General features: G+C 42.5%; 1 protein-coding gene across 4 annotated transcripts in view; it reads right to left on the bottom strand.

The window, feature by feature from the left end:
* Positions 1–1,051: 1,051 nt before the first annotated feature.
* The window catches only part of DEPDC5 (DEP domain containing 5), a 46,728-nt gene continuing 34,967 nt past the window's right edge, over positions 1,052–12,812 (bottom strand). For all 4 annotated transcript variants that reach the window (XM_009579219.1, XM_009579220.1, XM_009579221.1 and 1 more), the window contains 9 exons: positions 12,353–12,430; positions 11,787–11,919; positions 10,808–10,916; positions 10,255–10,479; positions 6,170–6,339; positions 5,042–5,213; positions 3,885–3,945; positions 2,723–2,805; positions 1,052–1,839 (listed from right to left, as the gene is read on the bottom strand). In XM_009579219.1, the coding sequence (XP_009577514.1) occupies positions 1,544–1,839; positions 2,723–2,805; positions 3,885–3,945; positions 5,042–5,213; positions 6,170–6,339; positions 10,255–10,479; positions 10,808–10,916; positions 11,787–11,919; positions 12,353–12,430 (1,327 nt within the window). In that variant the 3' untranslated portion in view covers positions 1,052–1,543. The remainder of the gene's footprint in view (positions 1,840–2,722; positions 2,806–3,884; positions 3,946–5,041; positions 5,214–6,169; positions 6,340–10,254; positions 10,480–10,807; positions 10,917–11,786; positions 11,920–12,352; positions 12,431–12,812) is intronic.

Here is a 12,812-nt window from a genome sequence, read left to right as displayed (position 1 = left end):
GCCCCGTCCTGCAGCCAGCCGCAGCCTCACCCGTGTCCGCAGCCTCACGAGGGGGAGAGGAGCGCTGCAGCGCTGCGGGCGATCGCGGTCTGCAGCTGCGGAGCCGCTGTTGGCCTGCAGGTCCTTGTGGCGGGGTGCTGCAGGGCTGCCCCTGCCCTCCGCCCCCACCCCCCTTAAAGTGCTTGGACGAAGCAGCTGCTGCGTGCATTGCTACTTTCATAGCAAAATTGTGTAGAATAGATGGCAGCAAGTTGCTTTCATACGAGAGAGTATTTTTTAAGATGTTGATGGGGATCAGACATACACTGGTAATTTTGACACACTTAGATGAACTGAATGAAGAGGCATGCAGCTCAAACCCACCTTCTCTAGGTGGGTACTGTCTAATAACAGATGAGTCATCCAGACTCAGTTTAGGGGATAGAACTGAAGCAGCTATGATTTTCCTTGAATTAGGTCTGAACGCCACAGTGAATGTGTCAGCCCTCTGCTGACTTCAATTTAGCTAGGACAGATAATAATAGTAACGATCTCACAGCAGGAGACAACAGCCCCGCCACGCACAGCGCTAGGAGGTGCAGGTCCTGAACCCACCCTGAATCCGCACTTAAATAACTAGCTCATGCTAAGTCCATGTGCCGTATGTGAGCTTTCTCTGCAAAGTCAAAGACGACATACTTGAGCGTAGGCATCTTCATTTTGCTGCATGCAGACATATTCTAAAAATTTGTTCATAATCCTCCTTTTTCCTCCAATGAGCACCATCTTGTGTTCCGTTGCCCTTGATTTCTCCTTAGGCTTGGATGCTGGCCTTGCAGGACAGTAACTGGCTTCTTGCTCCTGCTGCATGACACTGTTCTAGACCCAGAGCTGGAGACAGAAAGTCCTGGATGCTTGAAGACAAAGCCCCACCATTGAACTTTGAGCATTTCATTATCATGCTGGACATAAGAAGCAGTATTTCCTTTTAGCAATTATTCTCTTTTACTCCCCAATTCTGTATTGCTGTCTGGAGTTACAAAAAAACATCAGGTCACTTGATTTTCTGCATTTTTACTTATTTACATGTATGAAATTTAACAAGCGTCTCACATTTTATCTTACATATTCACACAACCAGGTACACCTCAAAATTTTAAAGAGGCAGGCTGCTGTCAGGCACATCAGATGCAAACGGCACCAATCATTTCCAATGACGGTAAGCTGCTACCATCACACTCTGTGCTGAATCTAACTGCCCTTGAAAACCATCTGCACGCTCCCTCCTTTACCACTGCTCTAACTGAAGTTTTGGCAATCAAGGACTGCAGCTACTTGAAACCAAGCTGAGGTCAGGTAATAGATATTGGCAAGCCAAGAGTTCAGATTCTTTTTCCAAGGGCTTAATCAAATTCTGTTGAATATCAACAGCAACACTGATCAGGTCCTCTTGGAGCCTCAAGATGAATCCAACAGAAAGGCTCTTTTCCAGTCATCCTTCACCTCTACTTCCTTACCACAAGGTAAAGCTTCTAGCTGTCTCCCTGAGAGATACAACCCTATTTCATGGAGCACTAGCATGCATCTTATCCAGACAATCAGTCCAGAACAAAACAAGCCGGCTATCTTTGTTCCAGCAAAAGTCTGTAAAGTCTTTCAGCAACCGATCAGCAAACTTCTCATCCCCAGTGGCACTGGACCGCCACGTTTTCGTCAGCATGGTGTTGTAGGCCCAGTTGTAGCCAATGCGCTCTTCACAGAACATGTTCTGGTTGGTGGAGCTAGTGGAGTTGCGCCGGCGTCGCTGCTGCCCACAAGAAAATTTCCGCTTGGAATACGGTAGCTGCAAAAACACTGTCCCTGGAGGAAACACACAGGACTTTAGTATTAGGCAGACCTAAGTCCCTACAACTGGGAGCTGACTCATTAAATTCTGAAAGGAAACTGGGCTGAGTTTCATTTAATTGTCTTTTAGCAAGATAAAATGGGATACACTTTTCCTCCTTCGCTTTTACATGCTACTTCCTGCAACTAACAACGCTGGGAGAGAGCACACTTAGTCTCCCCTTTCTCTTGGTAGAAGGGAATGAAGCAAAGCTGTAGGCTCTGATCCATCTTTCTAATTTTACATCAATTTCCATTCTCTTCTGCAATTTTCCAAAAGCTCTCTTCATGTCATTGTCTTCATGTCTCAGCAACCCCTCTGAACATACTGTTATTTTACTGTAATATGCCATGCATGGAGCTTAGTTAGAAGTGCTGATAGTTCACCAACATTTATGAAGAACAATAATGAGAGCAAGTGGATCCTAAATGCTTTATCTATCTCCCACACAGCGTGTATGGGTAGAGATGCATCTACAACTGACCTTAAGCATGAGAACAGAGCACTGACTTGTCCCAACATCTTTCCCTCCTTCTAGCTTCTAGATACACATTTATTTACATTGCACTTGGAATAAGCTCTGCCTTTTTTATTTCTCCATCTCCTGGAAAGAAAAGTTTCAGAGACACTACAAAGCAAGATTTCGAACCAATGCCATTGATTAGCAGCAACACTTTGTGCTTTTCCTACTGTCTCTCCAGTTTTCTGGTTTGTGTTGGCTGATACAGCTACTCATCATCTGACTAGGGACATAATGAGGACCATCATCACTGACACAAAACACAAACTGCATGTGAAATGGTTCTTTTGTTTATAATACCCTCCTCCTTGCCCCAATGCCTGCTAAATATTGCTCACCTGTGACATGGATATACTGGGGCTTGTTCTCAGCCGGGAAGTTGAATGCAGAGGCCGAGTATTTATCTTGCACAAATCCAAATCTGGAGAAACAAACACCAGGGGAATTTAAAAAAAAGAAAAAAAAAAAGCCACTCCAGCTAGGATTTCTTCAGCCCAAGGCAGGGGCACCAGGGAAAATCTTCCACTATCACAAAGGCTCCCTTTTCTTATGGCCTGAAGGCAAGGGTAAAAGGGATGAAGGGACCTGAGCTTCTCCAAATATTCTCAGCCCCTGCTAGGCACAGTGTGAAAGCTTGTAACTCCACACTGATCTCTGTCCTAACTCATGCTGGAAACAAGAGCACTAGTAGCTCAAGTTTGGGAGGGCACTGAGCAGCCTCTGACAAAATGGGGCAGCTGCACACGAATGAGGGAAGAGCGATAGTCAAGACAGACATTCCTTGGGTATGTTTCAAGCTGTAACATGTTTTTTTTCATGCTGGGCAATATTCCACCCAGAACTTCAAGCAGCTCACCTCACAGTTCTTTGCTGTTTGGAGAATACTTGTTCTTCTGCTTTCTAAGCTAATGAAAGCTTATTTCCAAGCTAAAGTCCATTACAAAAGGCAGTCTCTCTATCATGAAAAAGACTTTGGCAGCAACACCATGAAACAAACTGGCAGCTCAAGCAGACAAAGGGGTAAGGCTAGATAGTATCCAAAGTTTCCAACGATTCCTTCTTAAACAGGGCCCAACCTCCTATGTACAGCTCACATCCCAGTCTCCTGCCTATTGTCGATCATTGGCTGTCATCCAGTTCAAGACTGTGTTAAGTACACATGAAGGAAATAACTGTCCCTTCTCAGAAAGAAATCTATTTACAGTCTATCTGCTTCTAACTTAGAATAACAGGGCACCTTCCAAAGCCAATGCCCTCCCTAGGAGGACAGTATGGTTTGCTAATGAGTGACAGGCTGAAACACTATCTACCTGCCCCTTGCACCCGCAGAAGCACCTCCAGGCATTCTAGTCATGATTTAGTCTAATAATCTGCAAGCAGACTTCAGAGAGGCAGACAGCACAGAACCCACGCGACTCAGGAATGACTGTTCAGCATAGGTCTTCATCCTACATAATCCAGGGAGTTATGAACCTTTCAGTCATTCTGCTTTGTACATACCTGTATGCTATTGCTTCCTGGAGGAGATGCATTCGGTCCCAGTATGTTTCTGGTTCGAAGCCTGAAACAAACAAAAGGTAACAATTACCTAGTAAAGCCATTTTATTTCCTTCTTTTTCAAGACTTCAGTTTTCCTCAGAAGACCTCTGCGTACTTTGTTTTTTCTAGCCATTTCTTTTAGTCACACTTTTTTCTGTCAGCTGTCCCTTGAATGCCATCTTATTAGAGATGTGTCTTGTACACTCCAGTAGCAGATTCATCCCTGAATTTAGCTTTTGTGTCTCTCGAGACGAAGGAGAGGAACATAATGGGGTGTGTGGGAGGGGCAAGGAAGGAGCGTGGGCTGCTGTGTATCACCACAGAGTTCTCTGAAAATACTTAGTTCAAAGTCAGTGGGGCTGCAGCGACCTCACAGCATATGGATTTGTCACTGATTGTTTCACATTTATACCTAGACACTGGGTCAAGGGTTAACGAAAATAAAGAAAACTATTATCTTTACTATTTTCAACAGAGCCCTTCTCACAATGCAATTTTGCCTTTCTCTGCATGGGGACCGAGTTCTCTGATCTTTGAGCTTCCACCTGAGACTTACCACAACAGTGTCACTCAAAAGGGCGAGGTCACATCACAGAAAAGCAGATTGCAGTTTCTAGCTCTTAATCTCATGTGCAAACACTCTTACTGTGAATGTAACCATGGCAACAAAAAAAAGAGGATGGCAGTTGCGCAAGCCTAATCTCACTGAGAGGGAGAATAAACAAATGCAGGATACAAATGCAGAGCAGCTGTGGGCAGGGTCTACCAGCAAAACAGACTCTTACAGTATAACATCATGTCAAACAGAATAACTAGTTGATATAGGCTCTATAAGGGTATGCAACATTATGGCAACAAAGATCACTGGGGAGACCACCTTTCCTGTGCCTTGGTACTTCTTGCTGCCAACTTCATACACTGTTGCATGCTGATTAGCCTGCCAGCACAGCTTCCTCCGAGCACCACCTTCCTGAGGGTGGCTGCTGAAATGTAAAAACAGGCCCTTCAACCAGCCAATGCATGTCTGGTAAATGAGGTTCTTCATATCAGCTACATGCCAGAAGGGACCTGCTTGCAGAAAAGCACACTAAGGGGGAAAACAAAAAAACATTTCTTACCATCAAACAAATGCTCACTACCCTCCTTCAACAAGCAGCTAACATTGAGTGGGATGAACAACTGAGCTCGAAGTGGGTCTCCGTATAAGTAACTGGGCAACGCAAATGGGCCTTCCAAGACTGGAACTAGCAAGAAACCACAGGATGTGGCTTTCCGATGCCAACCCTGAACCTGAGAAAAGATTCAAACAATGAATCATACGACATATGTCAAACTGAAGAAGGGCACTTACGTGCATAGGAGCAACTCATTCCCCAAGAATAGATCAGACATGCTCAATTCTCCACAGGCTCAGCTTGCTTTGCATGGCAAGCACACAAGCGTCCTTGTAAGCAAAGCAGTACAAGCACAAGACATCAGGCTTTCCTTTTTTAAGTGCCACATCAATCAGAAAGCACTTTAAAATAGGACATTTTTCAGGAACTGATTCAGCCTACTTATCATCAGTGGCTAAGCACTGCTGCTTTACTGGAACAGTGCAACAGACTTTAAACAAAAGCAAAAACAATCACCTAGTGCTATCTGGCTGGGTGGGGCAAAACCTGGTGTTAAATAATTTGAGTTTTACAGAAGCTACAAAAGAGAAAATCAAAAAAATCTAAAAATCAAAACGTGACACAAACCACTTGCATTTTCAATCCAAAAAGTTTTCAGCAAGTTTAAAAAAAAAAGCTAAAAAGCATTGCTGAACAGGAAGAACACATTTCCTGGAAAAGCCCTATCATGAAAGCAATTCCATTTTTTTATGCAATGTAAAATAGATTTTTTCCAAAGACCCAGCTCAGGGCTTAAGATTTGCCTAAGGGGGACTTAAATTTATTACCTTGACCTGTACTGATCTCTGCACACTGTGCATGAAACCCTCTAAAAGCACAACACTATCCTGCAGACACAATATCTAAAAGCACAACACTATCCTGCAGACAGAATGACTATAGATAGCATGATAAGTGACGACCAGATGTAGCAATGCTAACAACCACCAGTAAAACTACTTATGGAAATAAGGGCATATCGAACCCACTGTCTCTCTCCTAATACTTCACATGACAATGTCCCCAGTATTACAAGGGATACAGAGGCCACACGGGCATTGCTGCGGCCACCCAGAACACAAGGACTCTTACCATCTCAAAAAGAACAGCTGCGGTCACTGCCATCCAGTGTAACTTGATTTCAAAGGCAGCATTCAGGGAGAAATTGCCATGGTAATAACAACTGCACCACTCCAAACGGTCAGTGCGGTTATTCACATCCACATCAAGCGTCACTGTCCGTTGCTCAGGCACTGTAGCAGCTACGCAGCCAAGGAATAGGGGTATATTTAAAAGATGTGTTAAAGAGAGGGTGGGAGACAGGATGAAGAGAACAGAAGAAACAAGACAAGTTATTTGAAATTAATTTGTCCTCCCACTCCTCCCCAAGTATTTTTGGGCTATCAGAATAGTACCAGAATGCTGCTCATCCAGATCACAAAAGACAAAAAACCAGAAGTATTACTCCTATCAGGGGTCTGTGCCACAGAATTTCCTCCCCAAGCAGTCAAAAGACATTTCAGCTGCAATAAAGAGACAGAACCAAGAGTCAAGCAGCTAACCAATAAGTGACTGGTGCCATAATTAAATATGGCTAGACAACATCAGCTCCTTCACACCCAAGACATTCCAAATTGGTTTTAATATTTCTATATGTCCCCACCAGAAATCACAACAGGGTGCTGTTACACAGGGCAGGAGCATTCCAGGACTTTCCACAGCTAAAGCAGATTAGAAGTTAAACTTCTTGTTTCTTTAACCCCATATCAATATCCCACATTACCGCATTGCTAAAACTGCACATCCAACACTTTTTGTAAAAGTCAGCCAAGACTCACGCAGCAGCGTTATGATCACTGCAATACCTTCTATTGCTTTGCAATAAGTGCTGGGATAGCGCCCAAGATCCAGCTCCCTTGTGCCCTACACCCCAGCATCCCAGTGAAAGAAAATCTCAGATACCAGGCAAGAGAGGAAGAGAAGCACGGAAAGTGGAAGTGACCTGGCTGGTGTCATACAGCAGGCTGCAAGGCCAGGAATAGAACCCAGATCTCCTGACTTTAAGACCAAAGTCCTGCTATGAACCACGTTGTCACTTTCAACTTTTCTTTAGGCAAATAAATAATTTAACATTTCTGTAACATTAAAAATTGACACAAAACAAAGGATTGCAATACTACAATTGAAAAACCTTAGCCCTTTTTTCTTATTGCATGCATGAGGGATGGATATTGTTATTTCTTGCTTACGTAGAGGAAGATATACACCTTTTTATACGGTCAGCTTTTAGAAGACCTTATAATTTAATGACTTAATGGCGTTTAAAAAAATGGTTGAAGTTCTTCCTCAAGGTAGATGGAAAGTTCCCACCTTAACTTCTACTGCAAGTTAGCTGGAGACAGTTTTCAAGGTTATAAGAAAATCCTTTATATTGCTATTACTGCAGCTTAGGAACAGAAAAAAAAAAAAAAGAAAACACCCCAATAAAAATGGAAGAACATCACCCAGTTTTGTTTTGTAAATAAGATCCATTTTTGTCTTTGGGAAATTATTATCTGCAATTTCTGAGGTGGTCTGGTATTTTGTCAGACAGACCAAGATCTTGGGATTTTCTTTTTCTTGCTCCTTTTCAGTGGAATATCACTGTGAATGCAATGCTTGTGGTTAGAAGGTTACGGTGCCAGTTTTGTAATGAAGTATGTTGCAAAACAACATCCCAAAAGCTGTAAAGCGAAAGCAGCTTAGTCAGGTAGATGCTGGTCATTAGCTAAGAGGTCACCGGTAACACCACAGTCCAGTGTGCCCAAACTAGCACACTGTGAAGAATGAGCTCCCTGCTCCCTTAGACTGCTCCTTTTTCCAGATAATTCAGACTCCCCATTAGGGCTGGAGCTTCTCTCTCCACCTTGCCTGCAGCTGTAATTCACAGGCAAAACAACAAGAACACAGTCCAACCAGATGAGCTAATCAAAAGGCCCTTAACAACTGATGAGAAATATCCGTGTGTCTGAATTTGGAAGCTTCAGATTAAAACCAGCTTAATTTTAATATAATAAACTCTGGTTTCTGTAGATCTGATTTAAGAGGACTCACCTGCTTCCCAATTGTCTTGTACCATTGAGTATTTAACTAATGATTTATTGAGTAAATCGGAGAGGAGCAGGCAGGTTATTCTCCAGTCACAGACTACACTACATACATGACTACAATTGCTAGTGCATGCATTGCTATAAATCAAAAGGGACAAGATTAAATATATCACAGGTCAGACTTCCACTGGGAAGGGAAAGGGGACAATCACTGGGCAACTGATAGGGGAATTGGGAGGGATAAAGATTTTAGAGATACATGGAGCTTGTTCCAGAGCTCCCAATGCTTGCATGCAATTTTATGTCACAGCCTGACATTTAGGGAAGGTGGGGAGGGGAAGAAATAAAAACCACAACCAAATCAAAGCCAAGAGAGGAACAAATGAAGTCACATGGACCAGAGGTCATCTGGGTTTAGTAAAGCTCCTTGCCTCAGATGAACCGGTAAAGTTTTTTTTGGAATACTGTTTAGAAGAGGGACAGCACAGAAACGTCAATGAAACCAGTTCCTTTGCAAGAAAAAAGTTCCACACTGGATTTTTCTCCAAGAAAGTATTATTCCTGGAATAACCAGACTGCATGTGAGCAATCTGGAGGCATTTTTCATTCATCCAAGGACTGCAAATTAAATAGCAGAATGGACATAATTCCAACTGAAATGAAAAAGGAGGGCTACACAGGTGTGTAACTGCACCACGTGCTGTTTTTTTTCTTTCCTGGCTGGTGTTAAAGAAAAGGTGAGACAGGCACTAAGGCACCCTTCTTTCTTTGCCTGTTTCCCCAAGTGCAAGCCTACTGAGTCTCAGTCTTCTCATCTCACAAAAGGGGTCAGACATAGAAAAGTGGTTTTCTTGGGCTAAATAGTGAGTAAGAGATCAAAGTAGGAAGAGGATCTGGCCCAAGTGCCTCTAGCTTTCACAATACTTTCATGCCAGCCTACGTTCCAGGCTTCAGCTCCGGCCAATCATTGAGCTAATGAGGTTGGATACTAGCCAAAGCAACAGATTTATCGTGCGACAGGGAAAAATATCCTGCATACGTTGGCTTCAGGGAATTAACCATTAGTTCAGACTTCCTATCCTTAACGCTTTCCCATTTCTGATGCTGTTCCTCTTCAAACAAGGCTTTCAGAAACACACAAGGATTACTGTAACTTCAGGTTTAAGTCACTTCTCTTCAGAAGGCGAAATATACAAAACAGAAGAACAGCAGAATTTTCTTTTTATCCTCAATTGACAGGCCTTTAAAAGATGCATCTAAATAAATCTGAAGTTGCAGTTCCATAGCAATGATTTTTCTCGTAATTTTAAACAGGTAAAGAGGAACAAAAGCAAGTGACTCAGGCTGGCCTCGAAATGCAACGAAAAGCTGACAAAGCAACACAGTCAATCATGCAGCCAGTATGTTTCACGGGCTGTTAGTGGTCGTCAGTGTTATGCTTCACACATTACAGAACTTTAGATATTATACTGGTATCTTGCCCAGCAGCAAGATCTTCCATGTGCAAACCCTACTGCTTCCATACTGCAGGGATCATTTGTAGCTGGGCTTCCCAGACTTTAATATAAGGAGTCTGGCTATACATGGTTCAGATTAGCAGAGAAGCCTCCAGCACACCACAGAAAACTTCTAACACATCTGGACCTCACTGTAGCTTTTGCCATTAAGAAGCAATTAGACATGTCATTTCAAGTACAGTTTGGTTGCTCTGCTGTTCTCACAACTTATCCCTCCATGCTCATCACAGGTTGTGAAGAGTCTCTCTGGATTTGCAAGGAGAAAAGTCAGCATTTTCCTCTCTGAATTCTAGAGGATGGCATGGCGGGGGGAGGTTCAGGAACAAGGAATATTTAAAGAATACTTTTTACTGTATTCCAGTACTCAGAAGCAAAAACTGCCTGCTCAGCCAGTGAAACACACCTTCAGCATATGAGAACAAGTCCACGTGCAAGACACATGTAAGGCCAGCATGAAATTTGCAGCTTTATTGCTGGTCCACGTGAGATCATACCCTTGGCTGGCTGCTCTTCCCCTTTCAAACTATCCCCTTGAACTTCCCCAGCTGTCACCTGTGCTGTGCGCATCTACCTAATAGTGCAGCTGCCTGGCTCCGTCCTCCGAAACTGCGGCTAAAGGAACTGTGCCTACTTGCATAGGAGGCTGGGCGGCTGGGCAGCCAGGGTAGGAAAAATGCTGGGATTTCCGAGTGCAGGAGCTCTTCTGCCACAAACGCCACCTCAAACCATTTCCTTTGGAAGGCGGAGAAGTCATCCATAGCAGCTGTGTGCCACATAGCAGGCTGCTGCATGCCCACTGAACAAAAAGCAAGGGGAAGGACAGATCGCCATTAGAAACAAGTACTCAAGACCAAGAAAGACACGTAGTTCTTTCTGAAAAAGGGGAAGGCGGGGGGGAAAAAAGGTTATGTTGTCTGCAATTCCCTTTTTTTTTTTTTAAAAAAAAAAAAAACAAAACAAACAAAAACAAAACCAAAAAGGCTGAGTTTCTTTGACTCTCTTTAGAGCAGTGTTTTTGGTTGCTCCCAAAGTGCATTTCTGCTGCAGCACCCATAAGAATCAAGTACAGCTAGTGATTATGCAAAGGGATAATGAGGAAAATCTTATAATAACACAATGCTGACCTCGGTCTGGTTCTTTGTCCACAACCATCTTGTAAAAGTAAAAGCCATAAATAAAAGTTCGTAAAGCTTCTCCAGATGCGTGGACAATAAGCTGCTCTTCTAGCATTTTCTGAACAAAAAAAGAGAACAGAGCAAACACGATAAAAAAGAAGAAGTCACTCTTCCAGTTAAATAAAAAGGTTGCTAGAAAACATTAGGAAATAATTTTCTTTTTCTTGACATCTTTTTGTCCAGATATGTGCCTAACGAGAATATCAGCAATGTTATCTCTTGATATTCAGTAAATGTAGCAAGTCCTTATCTCCCTGAGAAATTGTGTTTGACCTTTCCGCAGCTGTCTGCCTTCCTCCCTTACCCTGCTCTGGTTTTAGAGATGGATTTATAGGAAGGTAAGAGGTTGGAAATATTCTAGGTTCTCTGTTAATTGATATGGGATCTCAGCAGAGGAATGAACTCCAAAACATTTCCAACCTTCTGCCTCTGACACAGTTCGATAAGGAAGAAAAAAAAAAATTCATGAACACAAGCCGTGTATCTTACATAAAGCGTGTATGCTTCAGCATCCATAAAAAAGAGGTCATAAGCTGTTTTTATTACAACTTCATTAACTAGTTATCAGAAGAAGAACCAAATGCAAAACCAAAACCAAATCACCCTGTAGTGCCTCATAATTCTAACATAATGGAGAGTTCTTGGTAACTAGTGGCTAACTGGAGGTTATAGACAGAACTGTCATCATATATAAGTGGAAAAAATAGTACATATTATTACTGAAGAATATGTTGCTGTTTTGTGATACGGAATCCAAAAAATGTCATCTTTACCTCATATATTCCGTTGAATACTGTTTTCAACCCCTATCAATTAGAGGATTTTAATAAGAAAAAGAAATTATTGCTATGCTTTCCTCTACAATTCTACTTTCGTCACAGAGTGAGGTATTTTTGGCCCTCCATATACCCCTTGATAGTTCTCTTACCTGCATGATGTCAATTGCCATGGCTTGGTTTTGCACACCTTCCACATTATTCACCAGCCAGTGTACAACTTCTGCACTGATGAAACAGTACGGAGAGAGGCCCTTCTGTTCAGAGAGCAGCTGGATCCCTGTGCTGAATCACAGCAAGTCACACTTGTTAACATGGACTGATTGATAGTTCTTTTAAGTTACAAAGAGAAAAATCACTGCTGGAAAAAAAAAGGGGGATAAAGATACAGGACAAGAAATGCACAATGCCCCCAGAGTGACATATCATTAGCTTCTGATAACAAGATGAAGAGCTGACATTGACAGCACTTTACTGTCTTACTGAGAATTCTTGCTTTGACAAGATTCTGGGATTCTAATAATTGAAGTCTCTGCAGCAATACTTGTACCTCAATTTCTATAAAATTGCTTGTTGGAGAGATTGGAACTGAGTAACAAAATGAAGCTTAAAACTCTTCCACAGCTGACATGGGGCTCTCCTTTGACTGACTCCATGCTCCATGTCCTCTTACAAAACATCTAGACAGACATTAAGCATATTTATATTAAAAACTTACGTGGGGTGTTTCATGGCTTCGAGAATCTCTATCAAGGTGGAGGAGGAAGTCAGAGTGCTTGTCGAACACTGCTGAGAGCTGGGAAGTAAACAGAAGCATGTTCAAAAATCAAGGAAGCTGCCAGATTTGTACAAATATGTACATTTAAGAAAAATGCTCTCTCTCCTCTTCCCAATAACTTTGCCACATTTATTTCCTTTTTCATCTCAAGAAGGACAACTAAAAGCATCAGACCTGTATTTTCCCCCTGAGGTCGTCAAGTCATTGCTATATTGACCCAATGCACACTATATTACATACAGCTGTACTCAGGAGCAATTGAGAGCAAACATTTTGAGGTGGGCTTTTTTTTTTGTACTGTAATATACAACCGCAGGAAACAGGTGCTAATACAGTTTATTTTTAATGTTGCTTCCTCCCCGGTGTCTCGCCTCCAGGTTAGAACCTCTTGGATTTCATC

The sequence above is a fragment of the Fulmarus glacialis genome, unplaced genomic scaffold, assembly GCF_000690835.1.
Source record: "Fulmarus glacialis isolate BGI_N327 unplaced genomic scaffold, ASM69083v1 scaffold8356, whole genome shotgun sequence".
Lineage (NCBI taxonomy): Eukaryota > Metazoa > Chordata > Aves > Procellariiformes > Procellariidae > Fulmarus > Fulmarus glacialis.
The sequence above is the reverse complement of the archived record's forward strand: the minus strand, read 5'-3'. Positions and strand labels throughout refer to the sequence as shown.